The 26,244-nt window shown below is 48.3% G+C and overlaps 13 protein-coding genes across 13 annotated transcripts; 10 read left to right on the top strand and 3 right to left on the bottom strand.

The window, feature by feature from the left end:
• Positions 1–191: 191 nt before the first annotated feature.
• Positions 192–2,475, top strand: DFJ58DRAFT_916945 (cytochrome P450; the record flags this gene model as incomplete). Its single annotated transcript, XM_041395503.1, has 12 exons — positions 192–599; positions 659–702; positions 764–845; positions 894–967; positions 1,025–1,039; positions 1,099–1,397; positions 1,449–1,507; positions 1,565–1,604; positions 1,663–1,673; positions 1,723–1,899; positions 1,954–2,250; positions 2,314–2,475. 12 exons carry the CDS (start codon positions 192–194, stop codon positions 2,473–2,475), a joined length of 1,668 nt encoding a protein of 555 aa, XP_041238661.1.
• A 409-nt stretch (positions 2,476–2,884) lies between these two features.
• On the bottom strand, positions 2,885–4,109 carry DFJ58DRAFT_748988 (uncharacterized protein; the record flags this gene model as incomplete). Its single annotated transcript, XM_041387622.1, has 7 exons — positions 2,885–2,995; positions 3,027–3,328; positions 3,420–3,495; positions 3,604–3,666; positions 3,720–3,878; positions 3,934–3,995; positions 4,022–4,109. The coding sequence occupies 7 exons, from the start codon at positions 4,107–4,109 to the stop codon at positions 2,885–2,887; spliced, it is 861 nt and encodes a 286-aa protein (XP_041238660.1).
• Positions 4,110–5,644: 1,535 nt separating this feature from the next.
• DFJ58DRAFT_812019 (cytochrome P450) lies at positions 5,645–7,465 on the top strand. The gene is made up of 11 exons (XM_041391526.1): positions 5,645–5,683; positions 5,756–5,837; positions 5,886–5,959; positions 6,193–6,398; positions 6,449–6,507; positions 6,561–6,605; positions 6,750–6,896; positions 6,947–7,015; positions 7,074–7,235; positions 7,299–7,364; positions 7,417–7,465. The coding sequence occupies exons 1-11, from the start codon at positions 5,655–5,657 to the stop codon at positions 7,459–7,461; spliced, it is 984 nt and encodes a 327-aa protein (XP_041238659.1). The 5' UTR covers positions 5,645–5,654; the 3' UTR covers positions 7,462–7,465.
• Positions 7,466–7,826: 361 nt separating this feature from the next.
• Positions 7,827–10,577, bottom strand: DFJ58DRAFT_908030 (OPT oligopeptide transporter protein-domain-containing protein; the record flags this gene model as incomplete). The annotated part of the gene is made up of 13 exons (XM_041395087.1): positions 10,462–10,577; positions 10,340–10,400; positions 10,201–10,289; positions 10,034–10,145; positions 9,815–9,982; positions 9,490–9,765; positions 9,323–9,431; positions 9,235–9,275; positions 8,776–9,185; positions 8,587–8,727; positions 8,328–8,536; positions 7,914–8,268; positions 7,827–7,878 (listed from the first exon to the last, which is right to left on the bottom strand). Exons 1-13 carry the CDS (start codon positions 10,485–10,487, stop codon positions 7,827–7,829), a joined length of 2,049 nt encoding a protein of 682 aa, XP_041238658.1. The 5' UTR covers positions 10,488–10,577.
• Positions 10,578–10,921: 344 nt separating this feature from the next.
• On the top strand, positions 10,922–11,392 carry DFJ58DRAFT_667708 (AIG2-like family-domain-containing protein; the record flags this gene model as incomplete). The annotated part of the gene is made up of 1 exon (XM_041382640.1): positions 10,922–11,392. The coding sequence occupies one exon, from the start codon at positions 10,922–10,924 to the stop codon at positions 11,390–11,392; it is 471 nt and encodes a 156-aa protein (XP_041238657.1).
• Positions 11,393–12,242: 850 nt separating this feature from the next.
• Positions 12,243–13,319, top strand: DFJ58DRAFT_845662 (uncharacterized protein; the record flags this gene model as incomplete). The annotated part of the gene is made up of 4 exons (XM_041393180.1): positions 12,243–12,342; positions 12,423–12,775; positions 12,828–12,887; positions 12,954–13,319. 4 exons carry the CDS (start codon positions 12,243–12,245, stop codon positions 13,317–13,319), a joined length of 879 nt encoding a protein of 292 aa, XP_041238656.1.
• Positions 13,320–14,046: 727 nt separating this feature from the next.
• DFJ58DRAFT_859427 (uncharacterized protein) lies at positions 14,047–15,012 on the top strand (the record flags this gene model as incomplete). Its single annotated transcript, XM_041393995.1, has 2 exons — positions 14,047–14,332; positions 14,392–15,012. The coding sequence occupies exons 1-2, from the start codon at positions 14,285–14,287 to the stop codon at positions 15,010–15,012; spliced, it is 669 nt and encodes a 222-aa protein (XP_041238655.1). The 5' UTR covers positions 14,047–14,284.
• On the top strand, positions 14,673–16,035 carry DFJ58DRAFT_105323 (uncharacterized protein). The gene is made up of 2 exons (XM_041378636.1): positions 14,673–15,656; positions 15,717–16,035. The coding sequence occupies exons 1-2, from the start codon at positions 15,156–15,158 to the stop codon at positions 15,870–15,872; spliced, it is 657 nt and encodes a 218-aa protein (XP_041238654.1). The 5' UTR covers positions 14,673–15,155; the 3' UTR covers positions 15,873–16,035.
• Positions 16,036–16,720: 685 nt separating this feature from the next.
• Positions 16,721–19,071, top strand: DFJ58DRAFT_812003 (uncharacterized protein). Its single transcript, XM_041391525.1, has 3 exons — positions 16,721–16,799; positions 16,867–18,372; positions 18,428–19,071. The coding sequence occupies exons 1-3, from the start codon at positions 16,755–16,757 to the stop codon at positions 18,842–18,844; spliced, it is 1,968 nt and encodes a 655-aa protein (XP_041238653.1). The 5' UTR covers positions 16,721–16,754; the 3' UTR covers positions 18,845–19,071.
• A 1,274-nt stretch (positions 19,072–20,345) lies between these two features.
• On the top strand, positions 20,346–21,705 carry DFJ58DRAFT_811998 (uncharacterized protein; the record flags this gene model as incomplete). The annotated part of the gene is made up of 3 exons (XM_041391524.1): positions 20,346–20,893; positions 20,949–21,093; positions 21,146–21,705. Coding segments are annotated over 3 exons (1,061 nt in total), but the record flags the coding sequence as incomplete, so codon positions are not given.
• Positions 21,706–23,071: 1,366 nt separating this feature from the next.
• Positions 23,072–24,512, top strand: DFJ58DRAFT_811997 (uncharacterized protein). Its single transcript, XM_041391523.1, has 3 exons — positions 23,072–23,625; positions 23,681–23,825; positions 23,884–24,512. The coding sequence occupies exons 1-3, from the start codon at positions 23,098–23,100 to the stop codon at positions 24,282–24,284; spliced, it is 1,074 nt and encodes a 357-aa protein (XP_041238651.1). The 5' UTR covers positions 23,072–23,097; the 3' UTR covers positions 24,285–24,512.
• On the top strand, positions 24,357–24,659 carry DFJ58DRAFT_105290 (uncharacterized protein). The gene has a single exon (XM_041378635.1). It carries the CDS (start codon positions 24,397–24,399, stop codon positions 24,625–24,627), a length of 231 nt encoding a protein of 76 aa, XP_041238650.1. The 5' UTR covers positions 24,357–24,396; the 3' UTR covers positions 24,628–24,659.
• On the bottom strand, positions 24,570–26,003 carry DFJ58DRAFT_811993 (CRAL TRIO domain-containing protein). Its single transcript, XM_041391522.1, has 4 exons — positions 25,754–26,003; positions 25,534–25,674; positions 25,322–25,482; positions 24,570–25,265 (listed from the first exon to the last, which is right to left on the bottom strand). Exons 1-4 carry the CDS (start codon positions 25,937–25,939, stop codon positions 24,692–24,694), a joined length of 1,062 nt encoding a protein of 353 aa, XP_041238649.1. The 5' UTR covers positions 25,940–26,003; the 3' UTR covers positions 24,570–24,691.
• Positions 26,004–26,244: the final 241 nt, after the last annotated feature.

The following is a 26,244-nucleotide window of genomic DNA, read 5'->3' as shown; positions in this document are numbered from 1 at the left end:
AGTTTGGATACTGGTGGGTGATTAAAATGAATGATTCATCTCAATTCGAGGCTGATACTAGTCCTCTTTAGATTTATCAATATGGCACTATGGACTGACGAGGCCGGCATGACCCTCGGGGATCTCAATTTCCTGTGCTCTGCTCGCAGTATTTAAGCAGTACTGAACAATGATGATCCTCGTTCGCAATCATGGGTTTGTCGCAAAACAAGTACTGCAGCAGGGGCATTTGGCTTGCCTTCAAGGACCTCTGCCTCGCAGGGCCCCTGCCAGGCCCAACGACATGCGTCTTAGTTCTGATACTGGCATCCCTCTTTCTTCTGCGAGTGTATCGCCAAAGACAACGAACGACACGCATACAAGGACCTCAGAGTCCAAGCTGGGTGTACGGCTTCGCCAAGACAGTGATAGATTCCACCGCTACCACTGAACTATACGAACATTGGGCTAACGAGTACGGACCGGTGTACAAGGTTCCGCACGTCTTGGGACAGTCCAGGGTCATACTATGGGACCCAAAAGCAATCTCTCATTTCTTTGCGAGAGACACATGGTTCTATAACCAAACTCCGTTCAATAGGATCTCAATTCAGTTGATAGTATGTCCTTTGCCTCCTTCTACGGCTGCAAGATAATAACTTGCTTCTACGGCTGACAGATGGGAAGAGGAGTAATGTGGGCCGATGGTGAAAGTCACAAAAGGTAGGAATTATGGCCTTCAAGTCGTGCTGAGTGGACCATGTCATTCTCTCTCATTTATTAGGCAGCGCAAGACCATCAACCCTGCCTTTAGCGCAGCTGCTGTTCGCAGCTTGACTTCTATTTTCCACAATGTCGCTCACAAGGTGAGTCACTCATCGCTTGCCCGTCACTGCACTCGTAATAGGTCACAGGTAGTGATCGCTTGGGACGCTGAGATAGGATCAAACAGTGGATCTGACTGTGCTGTGATTGATGTTCAACAATGGTATTTGTTTTCTCCCAAAAAGATTCCTGCCTGCGCACTCAGACATATATTGTGTAGGATGAATAACATCACGTACGTGTAATGCCTTCCTCGCCACCAGGCTGCTGTCTCACCTAACACCCACCACGTAGACTCGACAGTGCAGGTATAGGCATTCTGTCCCATGATTTTGGCGCACTCGATGGAAATGACTCAGACGTCGCGCAAGTCCTGAATGCGTTTAGTTCGGCTGCCTACGTTTCCCATAAATTGGTTATGCTCGCACAAGGTTTTCCTTCCATCTTGAAGCTACCAATGCCTCGCAAACAGTTCGCCCAGAAGCTGAACCTGACCATTGGTAAAATATGCCAGGAGATGCTATTGCAGACGCGCAAGGAAAAAGAGACTGGTGGCGCTGACCAGGGGGATAAATCATGTTTGGGCCTTCTCTGTGAGTTTGTCCTTCCTTTTCAAAATTGCGAACGCTACAATTGTTTTATAGTGAAAGCGGAAGAATCTGGTGAGGGTGCGGGACTGACTTCACAAGAGGCGCTAGCCCAGGTATGCGAATCATTGAACTCTCCCGAACGATACGACACTGATCTCCGTCTCCGCTAGGCACGGGTTCTACTTCTCGGCGGGTTTGAGACCACGGCAGGTAATGTGCATTCCTTTAGAAAAAGAACCGCATACTCACCATTCCTTCATTTTATCAGTCAGCATTACAGTAAGTTTTGAACCATTCATTGCTCCAACTGCATTTCTAAATTCCACAGTGGGCTTTTATAGAACTTGCGCGGAATCCAGACATCCAAACGAAGCTTCGTGACGAGTGTCTAGAGTTCGGGTCAACTCCCTCATATGACGACCTCACGAATAAGCTTCCCTACTTAAACGCTATAATGAACGAAGTTCTTCGCCTCCACGCACCAGTTACAGAAATCCCACGATTGGTTCGTATCCGACAAAATTCAATACATACAAACTACTCGAACTAACCATGACAGGCTACGCAAGAAGACGTGATCCCGCTTAGCAAGCCCATGCGCACGGCTGCTGGTAACTTTACCGACAATGTATGCATTCCGAAGGGGACGGAGGTCTTGATCCCGCTCGCTGCACTCAATTGCTCAGTTAGTATGTGGGGACCTGACGCAAAGGCGTTCAAACCTTCCCGCTGGCTCAAAGAGGACGAAGGCACACATGAGACTAGAGAAACACTGCATGACTATCGTCATCTGATGACCTTCGGCAATGGTGCGCGGATGTGCCCGGGAAGGCTGTTTGCGTTGGCAGAGTTTAAGGTAAGCAGCTGCGCAAGAGCATTGGTTCCAATTCGTTTTGACCGGGCTTCAGTCTCGTCCTAGGCTGTGCTGTTTGTCCTTGTGCAAAACTTCGTGTTTGAGATGGCAGATGGCCCTGGGGTGAAAATCGTGGAGAGTTTGGGGTTTTTACCAAGACCGAGTGTGGTTGGGAGTACTGAGGCTGGATGTAGTGTGCCCCTCCGGGTGCGCCGCTATGAGGTGTGATTGTAGTCTGGGGTAATGTATCGTCAGCGTAAGAGCTGTATCCTAACGCAATCTTGGAAATGTTTGGATATCTGTATATTTTTGGATACTCGATGTTAGGACTACAAATTAGTATCATTTGCTTGGAACGAGTCAAGGACGAATTGTACTGGGACCACGCCTGTTCATTTGCGTTCGAGAATTCCACGCTAGGCTCCCATGCAGGAATTGGTATGACCTCGATAAGTTCGATTGCTTTCCAAGAGCACGTATGATACTGCTAATTCTCTGTATACTCAATGTGATTGGCGCGTATCAGCCATTCTGCATGGAGCAAGAAAATGATATTGCATACATTTTTTGGTGCACCCAAGTGAATAATATTAAGTCCGAAAAATAATGCATGTCAAGGCTTAAAGTAATGTGAAAGCTACAGAAAAGCGGCTGCCAGCCCGTGCGCCCATTCGCGCCACATCGGAATCCTATGCAGGGCAGCCAGCGCAGACGCCCCCAGAACAGCCCCAACAACTTGCCACGCCCACTTCATATGTTTTCAGCACCAACGAAATCACGCTGATAACTCCGTCGCCCAACACAAAGCCACTTGCAACCACGATTAACCTGATATCTGCGCCTCCAGATTTTGCAACGCGCTTGTGATACATATATTCGATGATCCCGCCGATCAAACGTGCCAAAGAAAAAGAAGGCGTGTTCAGAAATCCAATGGCGAATGCAATCCCGGAAGGGATCCACTTAATTGTATAAGGGCGGTTGTGTTGTGCAGCCATAATTTTGATACCTGCGATGACTCCGAAGATTATCGCAAACAGCATCATATAGGAGGCGCTATTTTGAGGAAGTTGCCCGTCACCTATCAAAAGTAAGCGATACATTAGCAGTGAAAACCAACTAGCAGCAATGAAATCTCACAGAGGAGGCGAGCCAGGCTGAGCCAGACGTACGCAGTCGGTGCAGGAAAAGAAGGACTTCAACGACTGGTGGCCCGAAGCTGCGTTTTGGAGCGAGGGAGGAAAGATGCTGGCGTAAGAACCGCGCTACTCAGTTTGAGGGGGAAGGTGGAGAACTTATTTCGAACTGGATACGCACTTAATTATGTATTGTGAGTTTAACAAAATTGAGACTGACATGATCAAGCCGAGGGACGGCCCGCCCCGAGAGAGAGGACGGTAGGGCAAATGTAGCAGGGACCTGGAGTGCCATCGTCGAGTCAACTACGAAAGAAACATGAGAAAGAGACATACATCTAAGGGATCACGAGGTTGATCCCGACCAGGTCGTAATGTGTTTGTGCGAGGAGAGAAGCGAAGAAATTTACTGAGGAGAAGGAAAGAGGGTTGCTGAGGTATGGCAGATATCGGTGGTCTGCGATGTCTAGCAGGAGGACGAAGAGTTGCATCAGACTGCAATGATAGCGATGGCTGAGTGGTGTAATGAGTAAAAGAATGAGATGCGCACCCTTAGTAGATCATTAAGGGTAAACTTTTTGCGTGCAATCACTGCAATGGCGCCGCCATAGTCTGTAAGGGAATGTTAGCATACGAACAGTGGATGTTTGAAAGGAATGTGTACGCGGGCCTGAGCAAGGACGTCGGGTGGAGTGTCGCAGACGCAGATCTTGTAGTCCGAGTCATTTTTGGGGCTTGTTGTGTAAGCTCGTTGGCGTGAGTCGGGTGAGAGGGTAAGTCTATTACTAATAATCTGAACATCAAAGGAAGCGAGGAGCTGGCGGGACTCGAAAGCCCAGAGCTTGATGGTGTCATGTGAAGCGCTAGCGAGGGATGTATATGATCCAGTATACCCTGTGCGACGGGTTTTTCGTGAGTACTCGTGTCATACAGATGAGATAGGGATTTACGATCGAGGCTGAGGAAGCCAGGTAATACAAATTACCTATCAAAAGGGTGACTATAAGGGCTGCCAAGCCGAACATCAGCTGGTGTCCATATGTTTGTAGGTGTAGGGTGGATGGGAGTACAACAATCCCATATGGTAAGATGATAAAAAAGATTAAGAAGATTGATGCGAAACACTCGTGGATGGCGGCCATTATGAATTATAAGAGATAAAGTTGGAGAAGAAAGACAGGAGAACTGTTGTGTGGGGCGGAGTGACTTATGTAATCCCAGTGCGCGGGGCCCAATCAAATTCATTGCGCACTTGTCCAGCAATTATGTAATTTTGAATATGTACATTGTGGTAAAATGTCGAGACCCCCGCTGTGTTTACTTGCTTCAAGGTTCTTTCACCCCCCATAATTAGTCGACAACTTTTAGGTTAAGCAAGGTTTCTGCTGACGCAGGCGGTAATTCTCGAGTCTGCACTACCGCTGTTCGGTAAGTCAGAGGCAAATTTGCACCTGACGAGGTTTTCGAGGTCTTGACATTATGTTCGTACCTTGTTTTCCAGAGCTTTTGGGAGCCGAAGTTTTCGGAAGGGTAATTATAGGCACTTATCACTCTGGAGTGAGATTTCACCTCAAAGGACGTCATATATCACTGATCAGTACTTCAGATTGGACAGTGAGTGATTAAAATGAATGATTTATCTCAATTCGAGGCTGATACTAGTCCTCTTTAGATTTATCAATATGGCACTATCATGATGGACTGACAAGGCCGGCATGACCCTCGGGGATCTCAATTTCCTGTGCTCTGCTCGCAGTATTTAAGCAGTACTGAACAATGATGATCCTCGTTCGCAACCATGAGTTTGTCGCAAAACAAGTACTGCGGCAGGGGCATCTGGCTTGCCTTCAAGGACCTCTGCCCAGGGCCCCAGCCAACGACATGCGTCTTAGTTCTGATACTGGCATCCCTCTATCTTCTGCAAGTGTATCGCCAAAGACAACGAACGACACGCATACGAGGACCTCAGAGTCCAAGTTGGGTGTATGGCTTCGCCAAGACAGTACTAGATTCCACTGCCACCACTGAATTATACGACCATTGGGCTAAAGAGTACGGACCGGTGTACAAGGTTCCGCACGTCTTGGGACAGTCCAGGTCATACTATGGGACCCAAAAGCAATCTCTCATTTCTTTGCGAGAGACACATGGTTCTATAACCAAACACCGTTCAGCAAGATCTCCATTGAGATGGCAGTATGTCCTTTTGCCTTCTTCTACAACTACAAGACAATAACTCGCTTCTGCGACTGACAGTTGGGAAGAGGAGTGATGTGGGCCGATGGTGAAAGTCACAAAAGGTACGAATTGTGACCTTCAAGTCGTGCCGAACTAAATCCGCGTGGACCATGTCATTCTCTCTCATTTATCAGGCAGCGCAAGACCATCAACCCTGCCTTTGGCGCAGCTGCGGTTCGCAGCTTGACTTCTATTTTCCAAGATGTCGCTCACAAGGTGAGTCACTCATCGCTAGCCCATCGCTGCACTCGTAATAGGTCACAGGCAGTGATCGCTTGGGACGCTGAGATAGGATCAAACAGCGGAACTGATTGCGCTGTAATTGATGTTCAACAATGGTATTTGTTTTCTCCCAAAAAGATTCCTGCCTGCGCACTCAGACATATATTGTGTACTATGTGTAGGATGAATCACATCTCGTATGTATATCCCTTCTTCTCCACCAGGCTGCTGTCTCATCCAATACCCACCGTGTAGACTCGACAGTGCAGGCATAGCCATTCTGTCCCATGATTTCGGCGCACTCGATGGAAATGACTGCGACGCCGCGCACGTCCTGTAATGCGCTTAGTTCATCTACCGGCATTTCCCACAAATTGGTTATGCTCGCACAAAGTTTTCCTTCCATCATGAAGCTACCATTACCTCGCACACAGTTCGCCCAGAAGTTCAACCTGATCATTGGCAAAATATGCGAGGAGATGCTATTGCGAACGCGCAAGGAAAAAGAGACCGGTGGCGCTGACCAGGGGGACAAATCATGTATGGGGCTGCTCTGTGCGTTTGTCGTTCGTTTCAAAATTGCGAATGCTACAATTGTTTTGTAGTGAAAGCGGAAGAATCTGGTGAGGGCGCGGGGCTGACCCCACAAGAGGTACTAGCTCAGGTATGCGAATCATTGAACTCTAACGATAAGACACTGATCTCCGTCTCCGCTAGGCGCGGATGCTACTTTTCGGCAGCTTTGAGACCACGGCAGGTAACGTGCATCCCTTTAGAAAAAGAACCGCACACTCACCATTCCTTCATTTTATCAGTCAGCATTACAGTAAGTTTCGAACCGTTCATTGCTCCAACTGCGTTTCTAATTTCCACAGTGGGCTTTTATAGAACTTGCGCGGAATCCAGACATGCCAAACGAAGCTTCGTAACGAGTGTCTAGAGTTCGGGTCAACCCCCTCGTATGACGACCTCATGAATAAGCTTCCCTACTTGAACGCTGTAGTGAATGAAGTTCTTCGCCTCCACCCATCAGTTATAGAAATACTACGAGCAGTCTGTGTCCGAAAAAAATCAATACAAACTATTCGAACTAACCATGACAGGCTACGCAAGAAGAAGTGATCCCACTCAGCGAGCCCATGCACACGGCTGCTGGTAACTCTACCGACAATGTATGCATTCCGAAGGGGACGGAGATCTTGATCCCGCTCGCCGCACTCAATTGCTCAGGTTAGTATGTGGGGGCGTGACGCAAAGGCGTTCAAGCCTTCCCGGTGGCTCAAAGAGGACGAAGGAGCTGGAGAAACACTGCGTGACTATCGTCATCTGATGACCTTCGGTAATGGTGCGCGGACGTGCCCGGGGAGGCTGTTTGCGTTGGCAGAGTTCAAGGTAAGCAGCTGCGCAAGATGCATAGGTCTCAATTCGTTTTGACTGGGTTTCATCTCGTCCTAGGCTGTGCTGTTTGTTCTTGTGCAAAACTTCGTGTTTGAGATGGCAGATGGCCCTGGGGTGAAGATCGTCGAGAGTTTGGGCTTTCTTACCAAGACCGAGTGTGGTTGGGAGTACTGAGGCCGGATGTAGTGTGCCCCTCCGGGTGCGCCGCTATGACGTGTAATTGTAGTCTAATGCCACCGTAAGAACTGTACACTGACGCAATCTTGGAAATGTATGGATATCTATATATTTAAAGGATACTCGATATTAGGACTACAATTCATCATTTTCTTGTGACGAGTCAAGGACGAATTGTACGCCTGATCATTTGCGTTCGAGAATTCCACACTAGGCTCCCATGTGCAGGAACTGGCATGATTATGATTGCTTTCCAGGAGCGCGTATCTGCTAATTCTGTGTATACCTAGTGTGATTGGGCGAGATGTCGTAGTACTCGTATTATGTTGCATACTTTTTTGGTGCACAGAAGTGGAATAATATTAGATCCGGAAAACAATGCATGTCAAGCGTAAAGTAATACGAAAGCTACAGAAAAGCGGCTGCCTGCCCGTGCGCCCATTCACGCCACATCGAAATCCTATGCAGGGCAGCCAGCGCAGATGCCCCCAGAACAAGCCCCAACAACTTGCCACGCCCACTCCATATGTCTTCAGCACCAACGAAATCACGCTGATCACTCCTTCGCCCAACACAAAACCACTTGCAATCACAATTAACCTAATATCCGCGCCTCCAGATTTTGCAACGCGCTTGTGATACATATATTCGATGATCCCGCCGATCAAACGTGCCAAAGAAAAAGAAGGCGTGTTCAGAAATCCAATGGCGAATGCAATCCCGGAAGGGATCCACTTTGTATAGGGGTGGTTGTGTTGTGCAGCCATAACTTTGACACCTGCGATGACTCCGAAGATTATCGCAAACAGCACCATATAGGAGGCGCTATTTTGAGGAAGTTGCCCGTCACCTGTCAAAAGTAAGCAATACATCAGCGGTCCGAACCAACTAGCAACAATGAAATCTCACGGAGGAGGCGAGCCAGGCTGAGCCAGACGTACGCAGTCGGCGCAGGAAAAGAAGGTCCGGGTATCGTATATGCTCGTTGGTACAGGGTATAAGCAGTTGCTGAAACAATGATTGACAATGATGATCCGATAAGTTGACCATAGAATTGGGCTCTCGGGGAAGCACGTATCAGATGACCAGTCTTGAGGTCCTGCATAAGGTCTCCAGCTCTGGATTTATTCTTCAGCGCATGTTTAGTATAGTCAAGGAGAAACCATACTGTTGAGCGCCAGCTTCTGCAACACCTCCGGCAATGATATTTGCAACCACATTGCCGGGTTGTATCCAAGCAAAGAGAAGTTGCGAGATCTTCCCCAGTCCGCTTACAGGATTCAAATCAGTCTCTCCCAGTGCCCGCACCCTAGTGGAGTGATCAGTCAGAGATATACCATCGGGTCGAAAAACGTACCCCAGGATGCTGAGTAATCCACCCATCATGAAACCGATCAGGGTTGCCCATGGTTTGATACCCTCATTTCCGAAGACGATCCAAACCAAAATTGTCCCAACACATATACTGCCTATAAGACCGTAAATGACCCACTCCGTTGGGACAAGTCGGTCAGCGGTTTCTACTTCAAGATCTTCATGCGTTTCTGCATCGTCGCCAGGCTTTGTTGGTCTGTACCAAGCTACTAGTTTGATACAGTACTCATAGACAACAGGAAGGAGAGAAATGAGGGAGTCGGCACACATGATGGCCAGAGATATCCAGAGGATCCAGCCGCGCGCGCCTGTAGACATGTCGCCCACTGGACCAGGAGCCCACCCAGAGTGCTTCGACAGGGGTGATAAGATACCCCAACCCACAAGCATGCCCTGACGTAAATGATAAACGGCGGCTACATATGTGGAGAATCAGACTTACCAAATTCATACTCAAGGTGGTTGGGAAACCCATGATAATGCCTTCATGAGGTCTGAGTAAACTCTTAACGGGACGAAGCCACACGCACCTTGACCGACATACGACAAACTAGGAGTAAAAGACCAAAGCCATTCTCTGGCTAGGTACTTCCCGAATAGCGGAATCGCGAAGACAATCGGGAAAAAATATGCGGCAAGCTTTGAAGATGGACATGAGCTGAATATAGCCAGTGAAAGTAATGGGGGCACTGCATACAGTCATTGCCCCGGAAGCAAGGAAGCTCATTAGCAAATCTTCCCAGCCTTCTCGCTGAACAGCCTCTCTTTCATCAAAGTCGTGTTCTGCGGCAGCTTCCTGATGATTCTCAGGTACGTCCGTGGCTGCGGTTGGATGTGTCGAATCTTCTGTATCAATTGCCCTATAGCCGGAACGGTGTCGCAACGTAGTATCTGGAGGGGGCATTCGATGTAGGACGGAAATTAGCTGAGCAGTCGCCGTGCCAGATGGAAACGCCAGTTGCTCTTTGATGATCTTTTCAGCGTCAGTCTGGCCTTCGATGAAGAGGAGTTACGTTACGCACAACTTGCTTTCTAATGGGAGGTGACAAGAATACTCCGAAAAATGCGACTGAGCATGACCATCCTATGGCAGCAAGCCAAGAAAGACGAATTGGTGGGCTCCCATCCTTTTCCTCCTCGAGTAGACCTAGCGCAGGTAAAATTCCAACAAACCCCGCTGCTAGTGGCATCTATGAAGGAAGCGATAAGCCGGTTATGAAGAAGATGAGAATATGACCAACCGTGCCGGTAGCAACTGCAGTGGTCTGCACTACGATGATTTCCTGCGGAGAAAGGGGAGTGGGGAGCATCTTGGACAGCAAGAAACCAATCAGGGCGGATTGAAGTGACATCCTTCGTGACTAAAGCATCAGTTATTTTGTCTTGTCGATTACTTGGTGAAACTCACATGCTAATCCATCCTGTCTGCAATCCAAAGTACAAGTTCGTAAAGCACAGCAAGCAGCCTATTAGCAGGCCTATAGCGACTGCTTTGAACTGTTGAACATAAGTTATACAAAGGGCTCCTCGCAACATGCACCACGCACAGTGAATTCGGCCTGGCTTGAACGAGCCTCTGTCTCTCCATATTGAGGTTCCTGCAACCTACTGAAGTTTCGTGTGGTAAGTATTGGAAGAAAGCCGTGTAGCAAATTAAATTGGGCCTGACCTCCGAATCCAGGTCCATATACCCATGTTGTCTCTCACTGAACAGTCAGTGATTTCTAACTTTCCAACGGAACGGAGTGCGCATTATTGGTATTTGTAGGTGTTGACGGATGCCGGATGTCTACCGAACGTTAAAGGTGAGCTCAGCTGGGCGGACGGAGGCCGCGAACTGAGCTTGAATTGAGCCGTGTGGGAATCGCCTATTTTGGCTAATTAACCCCTGTGAAACACACTGCACTAGAATGAGGTCATCATGCGTGACTGTCACTACCAGCCTACTTAAGGGGCTGGACGCATTATCGACTATCCAAAGTACTTGTCCTTTTCGCTATCCCAGGTGATTTTACTCGTGGCATACCAGGTGGACTTAGTATTGATATTGCATTACTAGCCGCACTCGTAACATATTTTCTTACGGTGGAAGGGGAAATCGCTAGACTTTTATCACTCTGCACAAGATAATGGACGCTACTACTTCGACCAACAGCCCCGTTGCGCCAATATTTGTCTATGGGACGTTAATGGCCACCCCTCTCCTGGCCTGGGCAATAAAAGGCGACTCGTCAAAAGCGGGAGACGTCCTCTCTCAGCGTAAACCTGGGACAATAACAGGCTTCGAAAGGCGCCGCGTCTATCGCCGTGATTATCCCGCGCTCATCCGTGGCAATGACAACTGCACTGTTAATGGATATGTAATCTTTCCCGCCAGCCTCTCAGAGTGGAAGAAATTAGACAACTACGAAGGTAGTTCGTATGAACGAACTCCGGTTGTAGTGGATATGGTCGATGGAAGCAAGTTGGATGCATTCGCATACGTGTGGAAGGGTGAAGCAGATGCTTTAGCAGAGGAGGATTGGGATTTTGAATATTTTGAAACCGAGAGGCTGGACGCCTGGCTCAAGCGCTTTGGTGGAATGGTGCTCATCGGTTGATGGCGTTTCGTCCCTGTTTGTCTGCACCATCATCTGCGCTCAAGGTCGTGCGTCGAGTTCCTCTGACGAACAGATCCTCCCGGACCTTCCATTAGAATATTGTAGTGGCATTATCCCCAACTGCAAGCTTGATAAGTTACCGATAATATTGAGCACTTATAGCAAACACTGTACTAGTGTCACATCAGAAATACACTTTGCCATCGGATGTTCTTGCGCCCAACATCATGGAGACCATGCGGTGCATTGCATCGTACTGCATGCCTCCCTCCCATCTCGCGTCCACCGAGTTTTTCGTGACAGTTCGTGTGCGGTGCCAAGCATGTATCTTTAGCCTTTAACCAAGTACTCCTAATGTTTCTGTATATCGTTTGGCTCGGTCATCATTAAGATTCCAGTGCAAAAGTCAGTATCCATGTATGTGTATCATGTGCGCAAGAATAAGCAGCATAAAGGCTTACCAGTGCCACGGTCAACAGTCCAAAAAGGTCACAGTACTTCCACAAGCCCCACAAGAATTCTACTAAGTCTTGTATAGGCGTTGCTGCCTAAGGTGATACTCAATCGATTCAAAAGTTAGTCAACCTTCCCGCAAACAAACCACGTGTGGCTGACTAATCTTTGCCGATTCATATTCTCTTGCGGTGTCAAACTTGTTGGATCCCCTTGTCCCTGCCATCGACGACGACGGCGACCAACAGCCTTTGCTCATCGTCGGTAATTACCGCGACATCCGCGAGCACGCTGCTTTTTTGATCTTTTGTGTTGCCTCGGATAACTTAGGCAGCCTAAGATTTACGCGCTTTCAGAGTGTGATTCTGATCTCCGCTCGTTCTCCTCACTACTCGACATGGACGTCGAGGACGACTTAAATAGTCATCAGAATGCCGTGGCAGGCCCCTCAACGATCACTCAAGACACTAACCTCGTGTTTCTACCATCACCAGCTGGTACGGGCGTCACTAGTTGTTTTCATTCTCATAGCATTTGATTACTACTTTTCACACCCGACTAATCTCACAAATTACAGCACATCCCCCTCCACGAACATCCCTTACAAGCACGCAGGACATTCTTGGTCGCTTTAATCTTCATTCTGCTTATGATAAGCATGTCCGCCCATCCATTCCCTCCCAGACGCCACTGTCGCACGCTTCTATACCACCACTTACACCGGCCGCCCTTCCAGACAGTAATGACAAAATGAAAAAGAATTCTTACCGATTCCTCATAAAGAGTGTCCCTGGGAAGCACTCGATGAAGAAGGACGACTACCTTACTACGATGATGCAGGTACCACCAAAGCAACGCATACCAATCGTTGAGTTCGATGAACGGACGCAGAGGGAAGCGTTCACCGTCAGCGCGGAAGGTCTGAAAGGGGTACGCTCTCCCTTCTTTACATCATACTTGTATTTTGATGATACTGCACTAGTGGAATACGGGTGCTTTGGTCGTGGAGTCTGCACAGGCAAAGGAAGACAGGAGAAAACGGGTACGTGTGGCTTTCTCATTTCCATAAGCTTTGACATCTAGAATACCATGTATTTACTGCTCGCAGAAAGAGTCCAGAAAACTCGCACGTGCTCAAGCTCAAGGTCTTGCGCCGGGAGGCATACCCGGCGCACCCGGTGCGCACCCCCCGCCACAAGTGGCACCATCAAATCCAAATCAGCCATCCGCACAACAACCGCCTGTAGCATCACAAGTGCAACCCATTCATTCAAAGCCTCATGTTCCTGCTGTATCGATACCGCCCCCTACAGCATCAACTCGCATAACTACACCGACAAGCGCTGCACCGCGATCAGCTGTGTCGAGCAGTGCCGCGTCCCAGCGGACAGATACGTCCACCCTCGGCGGCATGCGAGGCAAGAAGCGTGAACTCGAGGATGGCCCCCGCTCTACCATCCAACCCTTAGTGTGAACGGCACGAACATGTCTATAGGTGTGACTGGAGTCCGTGCGGGGTCGAATGGAGTTCGTCCAAGACCCGTTAAAAGGGCAAGGATGGTGAGCCTCTGATTTGGCTAATCTCGATTTCTTGATTGTGGGCCTATGAGGCTCCCATGATCGTGATTTTCATATGGAAGAGTAATATGAACTCATGCGCTTCTTGTAGGACAGTCAAGGTCAGGCAAGAGATATGCCGACGCAGCAGCCCACGCCGTAGGGTGCATGATGCTTTCGCCTCTTGCAACTGCATATTTAGTATTCCATGCTACTCTCCTACCTCAACGGACGCAGCTGTCCTACACGTCAAGCGACTTCATACCACTACCTCCTACCCACATCCACTGCCAGAGGGTTAACGACTTTCCCGTACTCGACGGGACTTCTAATTGCATCATCCTGGGTATCATGATTGGAACATCATCGTATCATTTGCGTAGTCCAGAACTACATCATTGCCCGCACGACGGGGCCCTTCAGACCATTCATCCCCGGACGGGGATGGCGCAGTCATAGCACGTAGTGATTATTCATCGTTGCTATGTTCATTGACCATGATTTCGCTCCGTTTACCCCCACGCACACCTGCACTGCACGCACAATACACTTATAGTTACTTACTTGTCTAATGTTGCAGTTTGCGCTCGACGCTTCAGTTACGAGAAGCTTATGGTGTCATCGACGGTCACCTCCAAGCTTGAAAGACATTGAGTCACATAATTCATCTTACAAGTAATTGAACTTCTCACGACTCGACTTCAAAAGTTTCTCAGGATGAAGCTTGATAAGATCCAGGCCATATCGATATCATGATAAGCGCGCTGTGGTTTGAACAAGAAACGACTATCTTCAAGTTCCTTCTATTTCCTACGGAAAACTAGACCACGACTTTTGAAGCTTGACAGTGCGCACTACAGTGATCACCCGTTTTAAGTGAGGATGATCTCAGCAGAGACACTTTTATCACAACTGCCCCAGGATGTACTTGTGAGTGTTTTGCGATCGATCTTTGATTCGTTATCGCCGCTTACCGGTATATTGCTCAGACACTGGCCCAGGGAGTGTTAGATCGTTTAGTCACAGACTTTCAGCAGCTCTGTGATCGAATTGCAGATTGCCCTGAATCTGAGTTACGGATACTGCAGCCAGTGTTTTACGTACACCTCAACCCAGATCGCGTTCCTGTAGAGTCAACTCCAGCCGCTACCACCGATATCGAGCTCGCCCGCTGGTCCCTTGCTGGGATTGTCACAACTTTGGGCAATATCGATGTTCATTCGGAAAAACGATGCCTTCTTTCCGCCTGGAACTGTATGGTTCCCTGGCTCCTTTTCTTTCATAACCAGTTCATCATGTACGGGGCCAGTTATAGACCCGTCGACCGGACGCCTGTCATCAAGCTCGTTGCCAGCATTCTGTTTCATGGCTTAATCGCTGGCCGCGACCTTGACGGGAACTCAACTGCTACCACGCCGACCCTTTGCCGCCCGATCGCAGAGTTATGGGTGTTAGCCATTGAAACAAAAGATGAAGATCTGTTGAGCATTCAAGTGCCATTGCGTGACCTCGGTCGCATCACCTTCTCTTCGACTTGTCACCACCTTCTTGGTTGGAGAATGCATACACAACGAATCCTTTGTGACTACACTACTGGAAGTGTCGGGTAGCATTGGCCCCTTCACTTCTGCAGCTCTGAAGTATGTCAAGACCATACCATCAGTGATCAAGGACCCTGATATAACCTCCGAGGCCGTCCGGATGGAGCTGATTCAAGTCGTGACGATGTTTTCGACCTGTGTTAGATTTTATCATGGGAACGAGCATGCACAGTGCTGCGATACGGGAAGGATTCGTCGTCCGACACTCCATCAGACATATTTTCTCGGCTCTCCGTATTCTCCAGCCTCTTATCCCTGGTAAAGGGAGCACGGAGCAAGCTCTCGCCTGGAGTTTCCAGTACCTCTTCTTTCTCCTTGAACGTGCCGATGACCCTGTCTCAGTGTTCCATGAAGCTCTCCGCTCACACGCCCTTGAAACAGCGGTCCATATGGCTCCCTTTGGACCCGTGAAGATGGAAGCGAATCTTCATAATATCAGCGCGGACTTTTTCGAGATATTGTACCACTATCTTGTTCACGACAAAATCTTGACCTACACCTGCAAACATGTGGGTCCAATCGCGAGACAAGACGAAAACCTCTGGAAGGATTGGTCCGCGATGGAGCGGACGATACGATCATACGTCAGTCTCAGGTCCAAGGAGGAAATGATAAAGCGGCAATTATTCAATGAAAAGGGCTGGTTCCTGAAAGTCAGTCACAGACTTCGTTGTTTCGTTCTTGTTGACCATTCAACTTATCTCTTAAAACAGTGTCGTAGTGGCACTACGGAAGACACTCAACTCAGGCAATGCGCGGGATGTCAAGTTGTGCGGTATTGCTCAAAGCGATGCCAGCGTGATTCCTGGTATAGTGTAAGCACGCCGGCTTACCTGAGTTCCCATAATCAGTACATATACTGTCGCTGATGCTGAAAGCTAAGCTTTCAGTATTTCACCTTTTGGTGTAACGGTTATGCGGGCGGCGGTCTGACCATGTTACATATAGTCACCATAGGTTGAGCTGTAAATTTCTCAAGGCAGCTGTCGGCAAGTCTTTCCGATGTTCAGAGACATTATGTCCACTCACAATTTATCCAGGCTCATCGTCACCGCACTACGTGAAGCGTAGTCTCCGTCTGTTAACTGCCCTAGAAGACAGACAGATGTCGTGCCAAGGGGGCGACGATATTCCGAAGTTAGTCGCCGCTGCGCAACGCCAATATCCGACAGACCAGGAACGGCTTGTGGTCGAGCTTGGTGTAGATAAGCTTGATGCATCAGTCCGGCCTCTCCGACACTACCTCTTCCTGTTCGATGGGCTCTCTGAAAATGACATCGTGGAAAGCTTATCGTCCTGGAACTTGAAAGAACCAAGGAGCCATCGATCATTCTTGTGTTCGGTGATCGCGATAAATGATCAATATTATTCACGACAGATTTTGTTCAGTCCACGTACTGCGTTAAATATAGAGATGAAGTTAGGCCGTAGGTGTTAGTGATGTACGTGAATTTTCGTTGCTCTGGTCTTGCTTGTGCTTTGATCTTCCGTAGTATTGTGTCAGGTGCCAGTGGCTGTGCCGTTAGGAAGCTTTAAAGGCTGTCTTAGTATCATAGTATGTAAAAAAAATGTATTCAACTTTCAACCTCGAGTTGGCATCCATATTTTTCTGAATGTCGGAGGAACATGAACAACGACGTGAGTCCTATATATGGTCTCAGGTACGGAAGACTTGGTCTGAGTCAGCAGCCCCGCCCTCGGCCTCGGCGAGGCCCTGAATCGGTGAACCACCGTGACTCAATTTCACTAGAATGATCTCAGCGACACTACTGTCACAGCTGCCCCAGGATTTGCGGGTGAGTGTCTTGCGATCGATCCTCAGGTTATTATAGCTACTTACGTCGTAACTGGTATGTCACTCAGAGGCTGGTCCGGGGAGTGTTGAATCGTTCGGTCGCAGACTTTGAGAAGCTGTGTGATCGACTTCCAGGTTGCTCCGCATCTGAGCTATGTATACTGCAGCCAGTGCTCTACATGTATCTTGACCCAGACCGCATTCCTGAAAAGCCAACTCCAGCCGTTACCACTGATATCGAGCTCGTCTACTGGTCACTTCTCGCGATTGTTGTGACCTTGGGCTATATCGATGGTTCTGGTGCCGATTCACCGGCAGGCTCGGAAAAGCGGTATCTTATTTCCTCCTGGAACTGTGTCACTCCATGGCTTGTGTTCTTTCACGACAAGTTCATTATGTGCAGAGCCAACTATCGACCCATTGACAGGATGTCTGTCATCAAGATTGTTACTAGCTTGCTATTCCAGGTTCCGGTCATTGGAGGCAACCGCGACGGAACCACAGGAGTACCTATCATTCCCATCCTTTATCGCCCGATCGCGGAGTTGTGGCTTTTAGCCCTGAAAACCAAAGACAAGGATGTAGTGTGCTTGTCAGTGCATTCCGGCGCTCACATCACTTCTTTTCGAGTTTTCGGCTCCTTTTTAGTTGCAGAATGCATTCGCAACGAATCCTTTGTGACCATACTACTCGATGTGTCAGGTGTCATTGACACCGTCACTTCTGCAGCTCTGAAGTATGTCAAGAATATACGATTGATGGCTAAGGACCCCGATATAGCCTCCAACGCTTTCAAGCTCAATCTGCTTGTACCGATGTTTTCGTGCTGTGTTGGAATTATTGCAACAACGAGCATGCATAGTGCTGCGATGCGGGAAGCATACATCCTCCACCGGTCCATCAAAGAGATTTTCTCGGCTCTCCGTGTTCTCCAGTCTCTTCCCCCGGGCGGAGGGAGCATGGTGCAGGCCCTCGGCTCAAGTTTTGCATACCTCGTCTTTCTCCTTAAACGTGCCGACGACCCTGTCTCAGCGTTCCATCAAGCCCTTCGCGCACACGCCTTCGAAACAATGGTACACATAGGTCCTTCCGGACACCTGGAGGTGCAGGAGGAGGTGGAGGCGGATCCTCATAAGATCAACGAGATTTTTTTCTTGATCTTATTCAGCTACGTTCTTCACAACAAAATCTTGACCTACGCCTGCAAACATGTGGACGCCTGGTCTGATAATCTCGGACCAATCGTGAGACAGGATGGACATCTCTGGGATGTCTGGTCCAAAACAGAGCAGATGATACGATCATGTGGAATATCCAGGTCCGGGGCAGAAATGACACAGTGGCCATCACCAAGTGAAAAGGGCTGGGTTCTACAAGTCAGTCGTAGACTTCATTGCTTCATCCCTGCTGATTTGTCGACTTACTACCAGTGTTCCTGCGGTGGTACTGCGGAAGACATTCATCTTAGGCAATGCGCGGGATGTCAGGTTGTACGATACTGCTCAAAGCGATGCCAACGTGATTCCTGGTATAGTCACCATAAATTGAGCTGTAATTTTTTGAAGGCAGCTGTCGATGAGTCTTTTCAATGTCCAGAGATGCGCATTATTTCCTCTGATAATGTACCCAGGCTCATCGACACCACACCACGTAAAACGTAGTCTGTGTCTGCTAGCCGCTCTAGAAGAAGGCCATATGGAACGCAAGTGGGACAATATTCGGAGGTTGGTCGCCGCTGCGCAGTGTGAATATCCGAAAGATCGGGAACGACTTGTGGTCGAGCTCGCTCTTGATAGGAACACAGACTCAGTTCGACCTCTTCGACACTACCTCTTCCTGTTCAATGGGCTCTCTGAAAATGAGATCGTGGACTGCTTATCATCATCCTGGCCAGATCCGAGGGGCTACCTTCGACAACTATTCTTTTGTTCGGTTGTCACGATAAACGATCGATATTTGTCACGGCAATTTTTATTCAGTCCTCGTACTGCGTTAGACATGGAGATAGTGCCGCAATCGCTCAGCCGTAACCGCCAGTGTGTGTGAATTGTTGTATATTGTTCGGTGGGTCTTGCTTGTATCGGGTCAGGTTGCCGGCACCATGGGCTGGAGAGAGACCCCCGACAAGGATAACGCAGTCATAGCACTTCTGATTTTTATCATTGCTAGTTAGTAGTACGAACATTATTCGACTATGCTTTCGCTCTGTTTACGGTAGTACAGTTTACCCCTCACATATATCTGCACTTCAATTGGAGCTATTTATACTTGTCTAATGTTGCAATTTGGGCTCGATACTTCAATTGCGAGAAGCTCAGGAGGTCGTTGATGCCGGTGACTGGTTGAAACTTGAGACAGGCCCGGGATGTGACGAACGTTTGAACCTCTAAGCTCAATTGAAGACATATGAAGTTGTACAATTTTACGTACAAAATGTATTCAACTTTATTTCTACTCTCCTCGAGCGGCATCCAAAAAATTATGGTTCTGAATATGGGAGGAACATTGGTAAGGCGATATTGCTGATAAGCGCCTCGCTCACTGTGATTGGTGTATGCTAGATCTAGCGTATGAACACGAGGCCAAGAGCTTGAGGGCCGATCGCACTTGTTCTTAAGTCCTTCGATTAGGTCTACCTACGAGAGACTCAGTCACCGCCTGTCACCGCCATTTTCACTGAAAATGATCTCAGCGACACTGCTGTCACAGCTATCCCAGGATGTACAGGCGAGCATTTAGCTATCTATCCTTACTATGATGTTCGAGTTATCGCTATGTACTAATGTATTACCCAGAGGCTGGTCCAGGGTGTGTCAAATCGTTCGGTAGCAGACTTTGAGCAGCTCTGTGGTCGACTTACAGATTGCTCCGCACCCGAGCTATGTATACTGCAGCCAGTGCTCTACATGCACCTCGACCCAGATTGCATTCCTGAAAAGTCGACTCCAGCCGCTACCACTGATATTGAGCTCGCCCGGTGGTCACTTGCTGGGATCCTAAGAACATTTGACATTGATCGGGGCACTGAGCCAAAACAGTATCTGATATCCGCCTGGAGCCGTGTCGCTCTCTGGCTTGTCTTCTTTCATAGCCAGTTTATCATGCGCAGAGCCGACTATAGGCCGATCAGCAGGAGGCTTGCCGTCGACCTGGTTAGCTGTATATTGCAGAATGGCATTGCTGCAAACATGCACAGCCGGGACGCCGTATTCCTCGTTACCACACCCGCCATTTACCACTCGCTCGTAGAGTTATGGTTACTCGCCCTCAAAATAAAAAACGAGGATGTCCTGATCACTGCCCAGCATCCGTGGGATCAATCGCTCTATGACCCATGCTGCGCTTCTCCTGAAATTATCGTCCTCATTTCGGTTGCAGGGTGCATGAGCGACAAAGCCTTTATAACCACCATGCTCGAAGTGTCAGGTGACATCGGTACAGTTGTTTCTACAGCTCTGGAATATGTCGAGTACATACGATCAATGGCCCAGGACCCTGATAGAGCCACAAGCCGCCCCTTCAACGGCTCTCGAGGCACTTGTACACATGTTTTCGAACTGTGTTGTTATTATTACAGAAACAAGCAAGCACAGCGCCGCAGTGCGGGAAGAATTCATCCTACGACAATCCGTCCAAAGAATTTTCTTGGCTTGCCACGTTATCCAGCTTCTTTCTTCTACAGAGAGCGATCGCACATTTGGCATATCCACACTCACCTGGAATTTCGAGTACCTCGCTGCTCTCCTTGACCGTGCCGACGACACTATTCAAGTGCTACATCAGGCTCTCCGCTCAAATGCCTTCGAAATAGCCATGGGTCTCAAAGGACCCCTTGTGGAGGTGGACCCTAATTATATCGACAGAGGTTTTCTTGCGATGTTATACTATTACCTTGTCCACGACAAAATCTTGACCTATGCGTGCAAACATGTGGACGCCTGGTCTAATGCCATCGTACCAATTGTGATACAAGACGAAACCATCCGAAAGGACTGGTTTCCAGTCGAGATGAAGATACGATTATATGCCAGTCTCAAGTCCAGAGAGGAAATGATAAGGCGACCATCACCTGATGAAAAGGGCTGGATTCTACGAGTCAGTAACAGACTTTGTTGTTTTGTTCCTGGCGGCCAACTTACCTAAAGAACAGTGTTACTGTGGCGATACCACAGAAGATATTCAGCTTATGCAGTGCTCGGGATGTCAGGTTGTGCGGTACTGTTCAAAGCGATGCCAGCGTGATTCCTGGTACAGTCATCACAGGTGGAGCTGTAAATTTTTGAAGGCAGCTGTTGGCAAGTCTTTTCGATGTTCGGCTCACATCATTTTCATTGACAATCTGTCCAGGTTCATCGACACCACACTACGTGAAACGTAGTCTCTGTCTGCTATCTGGCCTAGAAGATCATGAGGTCTCATACAGATGGGGGGATATTCAGAGCCAGGTAGCCGTTGCGCGATGCAAGTATCCGCAAGATCAGGACCGACTCGTTGTCAAGATCAATATAGATGACGAAGAATTATCAATTCTACCTCTTCGACACTACCTCTTTCTGTTCAATGGTTTCTCTGAAAATGAGGTCGTGGACCGCTTATCGTCATGGCCAGATCCAAGAGGCCATCTTCAACGATCGTTCTTTTGTTCGGTTATCGCGATAAACGATCGATATTCGTCACAGCAGATCTTATTCAGTCCACGTACTGCATTAGACATGGAGACAATACCAATGCTCAGCCGTAATCGTCAATGTGCGTGAGTTCATGTTGCGCAGATCTTGCTTGCACTTGTTCATCGATATTGATCTTCTACATTGGGTCAGATCTGAGCACGCGAGAGGGAACGACCTTGAAGTATCAATGACTATACGTCTTCGCTTTACACAGCACTCACATATTGCATTGTTGTTCATTGCGTCATAACGCGGATGAGACTGGAATGGGAAGTTCTTAACATGGTGGATTGGTACTCCATCCTGTACTTTTAGCCAATTTAGCTATGATCGTTTTCTAACAGATCCCAAAAAACAAAACAAAATTGGATTTACCAGCAAGTCTGTGAAACAGTTCAAGAGGCGTATATATATGTAGATTTGATCTATGTTAGCACGTCAAAAAGGAAACAATTGTCAACGAGTGCTTGGCTGCGGTGTACATTTGAAGTTGTACAGTGGCCTACAGCGGCGGCCTTACGTACAAAATGTATTCAACTTTATTTCTACTCTCGAGTCTCGACCTCGACCCAAAAAATTCTGATTCTGAATATGGGAGGAACATCTGCAAAGCGATATCGCTGATAAACGCTTCGCTCACTATAATTGGTGTATGCTAGATCTAGCGTATGAACACGCGATCGCACTAGACCTTAAGTCCTTCGATTTGGTCTACCTACGAGAGACTCAGTCACCGCCTGTCACCGCCCATTTTTACTGAAAATGATCTCAGCGACACTGCTGTCACAGCTGCCCCAGGATGTACAGGCGAGCATTTTGCGATCTATCCTTGCTAGTTTGTTATCGCTGCGTACTGATATATTACTCAGAGGCTGGTCCAGGGAGTGTCGAATCGTTCGGTAGCAGACTTTGAGCAGCTCTGTGATCGACTTACAGATTGCTCCGCACCCGAGCTGTGTATACTGTAGCCAGTGCTCTACATGCACCTCGACCCAGATTGCATTCCTGAAAAATCGACTCCAGCCTCTGCCACCGATATTGAACTCGCTCGATGGTCATTCGCTGGGATCATAAAAACATTTAATAATTGTCCTAGCACTGAGCTAAAACAATATCTGATTTCCGCCTGGGACCGTGTTGCTCTCTGGCTTGTCTTCTTTCATAGTCAGTTCATCATGCGCAGAGCCAGCTATAGGCCGATCGCCAGGAGATTTGCCGTTGACCTGGTTTGCTGTATGTTGCAGTATGGCTTTACCGCAAGCGACGGGGACCTCGCTACCACACCCGCCCTTTACCACCCGCTCGTAGAGTTATGGTTACTCGCCCTCAAAATAAAAAAACGAGGATTTGCTGATCATTGCCCAGCATCCGTTGCATCAATCGCTCTCTGGCCCTTATCCCGCTTCTCCTGAAATTATTGTCCCCATGGTGTTTACAGAGTGCATGAGGGACACAGCCTTCATGGCCACCATGCTTGAAGTGTCAGGCGACATTGGCACAGTTGCTTCTACGGCTCTGGCATATGTCATATACATAGGATCAATGGCCCTGGACCCTAATAAAGTCACAAACCTTCGATCGCCTCTCGGCTTGCTTGCACACATGTTTTCGAACTGTGTTGTTATTATTATGGAAATAAGCAAGCACAGCACCGCAGTGCGGGAAGAATTCATCCTACGACAATCCGTCAAAAGGATTTTCTTGGTTTGCCGCGTTATCCATCTTCGTCTTTCTTCTATGGAGAGCATGGATCACACATTTAGCAATTTCACACTCGTCTGGAGTTTCAAGTACCTCGCTGCTCTCCTTATCCGTGCCGATGATACTATCCCAGTGTTACTTCAAGCTCTCCACTCAAATGCCTTCGAAATAGCCATGGGTCTCAAAGGACCCCCTGTGGAGGCGGATTTTAATGATGACAAGAAAAGTTTTCTTGTGATATTACATGGTTACCTCGTCTACGACAAAATCTTGACTTACGCGTGCAAACATGTGGACGCCTGGTCTAATGCCCTCGGACCAGGTGTGATACAAGATGAAGCCATCCGAAAGCGCTGGTCTGCAGTCGAGATGAAGATACGATTATATGCCAGTCTCAAGTCCAGGGAGGAGATGATAAGGCGGCCATCATCTGATGAAAAGGGCTGGATTCTACGAGTCAGTAACAGACTTTGTTATTTCGTTCCTACCGGCCAACTTACCTAAAGAACAGTGTTACTGCGGTGATACCGCAGAAGATATTCAGCTTAGGCAATGCTCGGAATGTCAGGTTGTGCGGTACTGTTCAAAGCGATGCCAGCGTGATTCCTGGTACAGTCATCACAGGTGGAGCTGTAGATTTTTGAAGGCAGCTATTGGTAAGTCTTTTCGATGTTCAGCTTACATCATTTTCATTAACTTGAACACTCTGTCCAGGTTCATCAACACCGCACTACGTGAAACGTAGTCTCTGTTTGTTATCTGGCCTAGAAGATCATATGGTCTCGCGCAGGTGGGGGGATATTCAGAGCCAGGTAGCCGTTGCGCGATGCGAGTATCCGCAAGATCAGGACCGGCTCGTTGTCAAGATCACTATAAATAAGGGAGAAGTATCAGTTCTACCTCTTCGATACTACCTCTTTCTGTTCAATGGTCTCTCTGAAAATGAGGTCGTGGACCGCTTATCGTCATGGCCAGATCCAAGGGGCCATCTTCGACAATCGTTCTTCTGTTCGGTTATTGGGATAAACGATCAACATTCGTCAGAGCAGATCTTATTCAGTCCACGTACTGCATTAGACATGGAGACAGTGCCAACGCTCAGCCGTAACCATTGATGTGCGTTCATGTTGCTCAGGTCTTGCTTGCGCTTGTCCATCGATATTGATATTCTATATTGGGTCAGATATGAGCTCGCGAGTGGGAACGAGCTTGAAGTGTCAATGACTTATGATACGTCTTCGCTTTACACAGCACTCGCATATTGCATTGTTGTTCCTACATTGCGTCACAGCGCGGATGAGACTGGGATCAGTGGGAAGTTCTTCACATGATGGATTGGTACTGACATCCTGTAATTTGAGTCAATTTAGCTATGATCGTTCTCCGACAGATCCCAAAGCACAACAAACTTGGATTTACCAGCAAGTCTGTGAAACAGTTCAAGAGGCGTATATATAGATTCGATCTATGTTAGCACGTCAAAAAGGAAATAATTGTCAACGAATGCATAGCTGCGGCATCCTCACGACTGAAGTTGGCTATTCTCTGTCGACACTCCATCCACATCTACGTGCGTGTCGATCAACGCTTCATCCACATCTACATGCGCGTCGATCGTCTCGTCTCTGACAGCAACCTTAACGTCCCATTCCTTAATACCAACTTTCCCGCCCATGCCATGCCACACCACGAACATCCTAGAGCGCCTCTCTTCGCATAGCTTCACAAGCGCTTCCCAATACACGCGATGGGAATACGTGAACCGTTGCGAGCCATTCCAACCCTCCTGGATGAGCTGGTCTGGCTCAAATACTCGTAATGTGCTATCGGCATTCCAAGCTTCCGCGTCTGCAGCTGTCCTAAACAGACCGTTCTCATTGATGACAGGGTTGAAGACCAACTTCTGCCGGGTGTGGGGATCCATGAATGGCGTGAGTAGTGCAATAAATGCGTTCAAAAGCCAGGGAAGATGTGCAATGAGCGCAAGGCCGAGGCGTTCTGGATAGTGTGTTTGAATTATGTCAAGCGTCGTGCGGCACAAGCTAAATGACGGGTTCTTGGCGTTGCCTGCATAACCCACCATCAACGCAAGGCTCCTAGATAACGCCGAAATAAGTTCTGAAAGAAATATGATGCGTAGAAGGGCACTTACTCGACACCTGGACCCATAAGGTCAAAAGCGCGTTCGGCCATCCAGACAGTGAGCTGGATTGTGCGGGGTGACTCTTCGGTACCCACTTTTGAGGGGCTCACATAGATGGCAGGTCGTCCGTGAGTATCATAGCCAAAGAGAACCTCTTTGCCGGTAGCTGCCTTCAAATCATTCGTATTAATCGTGAACTTGGAGAACTCGCTCCCTCGTACCTCTGGTTCAATATATTCGGCAGTGATTTTGTCGTAGATCCCGAATTCACGTCTCCACTTGAGCGTACCTTCCAAACGCTTTATGGCCACATCTGCGTTCCAGTTGGTAGCACGTAGATATCTCAGAAGACATTCATATGACTGTTAGTCAGCATAGGACAAGGTTATACGCGGGTCAACCAAATGCACAAAATCGATGAGTGCGATAAGGTGCACCGACCAGCCAAAACTTTTCATCCACCGTCAGTGCAGCCTTCTCCTGGTTGACATTTGGAAGCGTATAGTCTACGGCAGCGAAGTGTTCGAGGACACAGTCATATGAAGTCTGCTTCTTCTCGGAAAGTGCTGATGGTGGTGCAGTCTCATGCGAGCGAGTTGGGACTGGGAGTGGGACGTGAATCGACATCGCAGTCTTTGGATAGAGCTGTTCTGGGGTGTCCTAATAGATAGTTTAAAGTCGTACGACGGTCTTACGTACAAATGTATTAATTTTATTTCTACTCGAGCTCTCGACCTCGAGTCGATCGGCATTCAAAAAATTCTGATTCTGAATATGGGAGGCACCTTGGTAAGGCGCTGTGCTCACTATAGTGGCGTATGAATCTAGCGTATGAACATATGAGGCCTTGAGGGCCGATTGCACTAGATCAAGTTAGGTCACGATTTGGTCTACCTACGAGAGACTCGGTCACCGCCCTCCATTTTCACTGA

The sequence above is a fragment of the Suillus subalutaceus genome (assembly GCF_016647625.1).
Source record: "Suillus subalutaceus strain FC151 chromosome Unknown DFJ58scaffold_144, whole genome shotgun sequence".
In the NCBI taxonomy this organism is placed as follows: domain Eukaryota; kingdom Fungi; phylum Basidiomycota; class Agaricomycetes; order Boletales; family Suillaceae; genus Suillus; species Suillus subalutaceus.
The sequence above is the reverse complement of the archived record's forward strand: the minus strand, read 5'-3'. Positions and strand labels throughout refer to the sequence as shown.

Bases quoted from the DNA above. Each gene is read 5' to 3' on its own strand.
- DFJ58DRAFT_812019 (XM_041391526.1), top strand. From the start codon at position 5,655: ATGTGGGCCGATGGTGAAAGTCACAAAAG. The intron at 6,399-6,448 runs GTGCGTTTGTCG...ATTGTTTTGTAG, and splicing joins ATCATGTATGGGGCTGCTCT to TGAAAGCGGAAGAATCTGGT. The intron at 6,508-6,560 runs GTATGCGAATCA...CGTCTCCGCTAG, and splicing joins CACAAGAGGTACTAGCTCAG to GCGCGGATGCTACTTTTCGG.
- DFJ58DRAFT_105323 (XM_041378636.1), top strand. From the start codon at position 15,156: ATGGGAACGAGCATGCACAGTGCTGCGATACGGGAAGGATTCGTCGTC. The intron at 15,657-15,716 runs GTCAGTCACAGA...CTCTTAAAACAG, and splicing joins AAAAGGGCTGGTTCCTGAAA to TGTCGTAGTGGCACTACGGA.
- DFJ58DRAFT_812003 (XM_041391525.1), top strand. From the start codon at position 16,755: ATGATCTCAGCGACACTACTGTCACAGCTGCCCCAGGATTTGCGG. The intron at 16,800-16,866 runs GTGAGTGTCTTG...TATGTCACTCAG, and splicing joins AGCTGCCCCAGGATTTGCGG to AGGCTGGTCCGGGGAGTGTT. The intron at 18,373-18,427 runs GATGAGTCTTTT...ATAATGTACCCA, and splicing joins ATTTTTTGAAGGCAGCTGTC to GGCTCATCGACACCACACCA.
- DFJ58DRAFT_811997 (XM_041391523.1), top strand. From the start codon at position 23,098: ATGGAAATAAGCAAGCACAGCACCGCAGTGCGGGAAGAATTCATCCTA. The intron at 23,626-23,680 runs GTCAGTAACAGA...CCTAAAGAACAG, and splicing joins AAAAGGGCTGGATTCTACGA to TGTTACTGCGGTGATACCGC. The intron at 23,826-23,883 runs GTAAGTCTTTTC...CACTCTGTCCAG, and splicing joins ATTTTTGAAGGCAGCTATTG to GTTCATCAACACCGCACTAC.
- DFJ58DRAFT_105290 (XM_041378635.1), top strand. From the start codon at position 24,397: ATGATACGTCTTCGCTTTACACAGCACTCGCATATTGCATTGTTGTTC.
- DFJ58DRAFT_811993 (XM_041391522.1), bottom strand. From the start codon at position 25,939: ATGTCGATTCACGTCCCACTCCCAGTCCCAACTCGCTCGCATGAGACT. The intron at 25,675-25,753 runs GTCGGTGCACCT...GCTGACTAACAG, and splicing joins TGGATGAAAAGTTTTGGCTG to TCATATGAATGTCTTCTGAG. The intron at 25,483-25,533 runs GTACGAGGGAGC...AATGATTTGAAG, and splicing joins CCGAATATATTGAACCAGAG to GCAGCTACCGGCAAAGAGGT.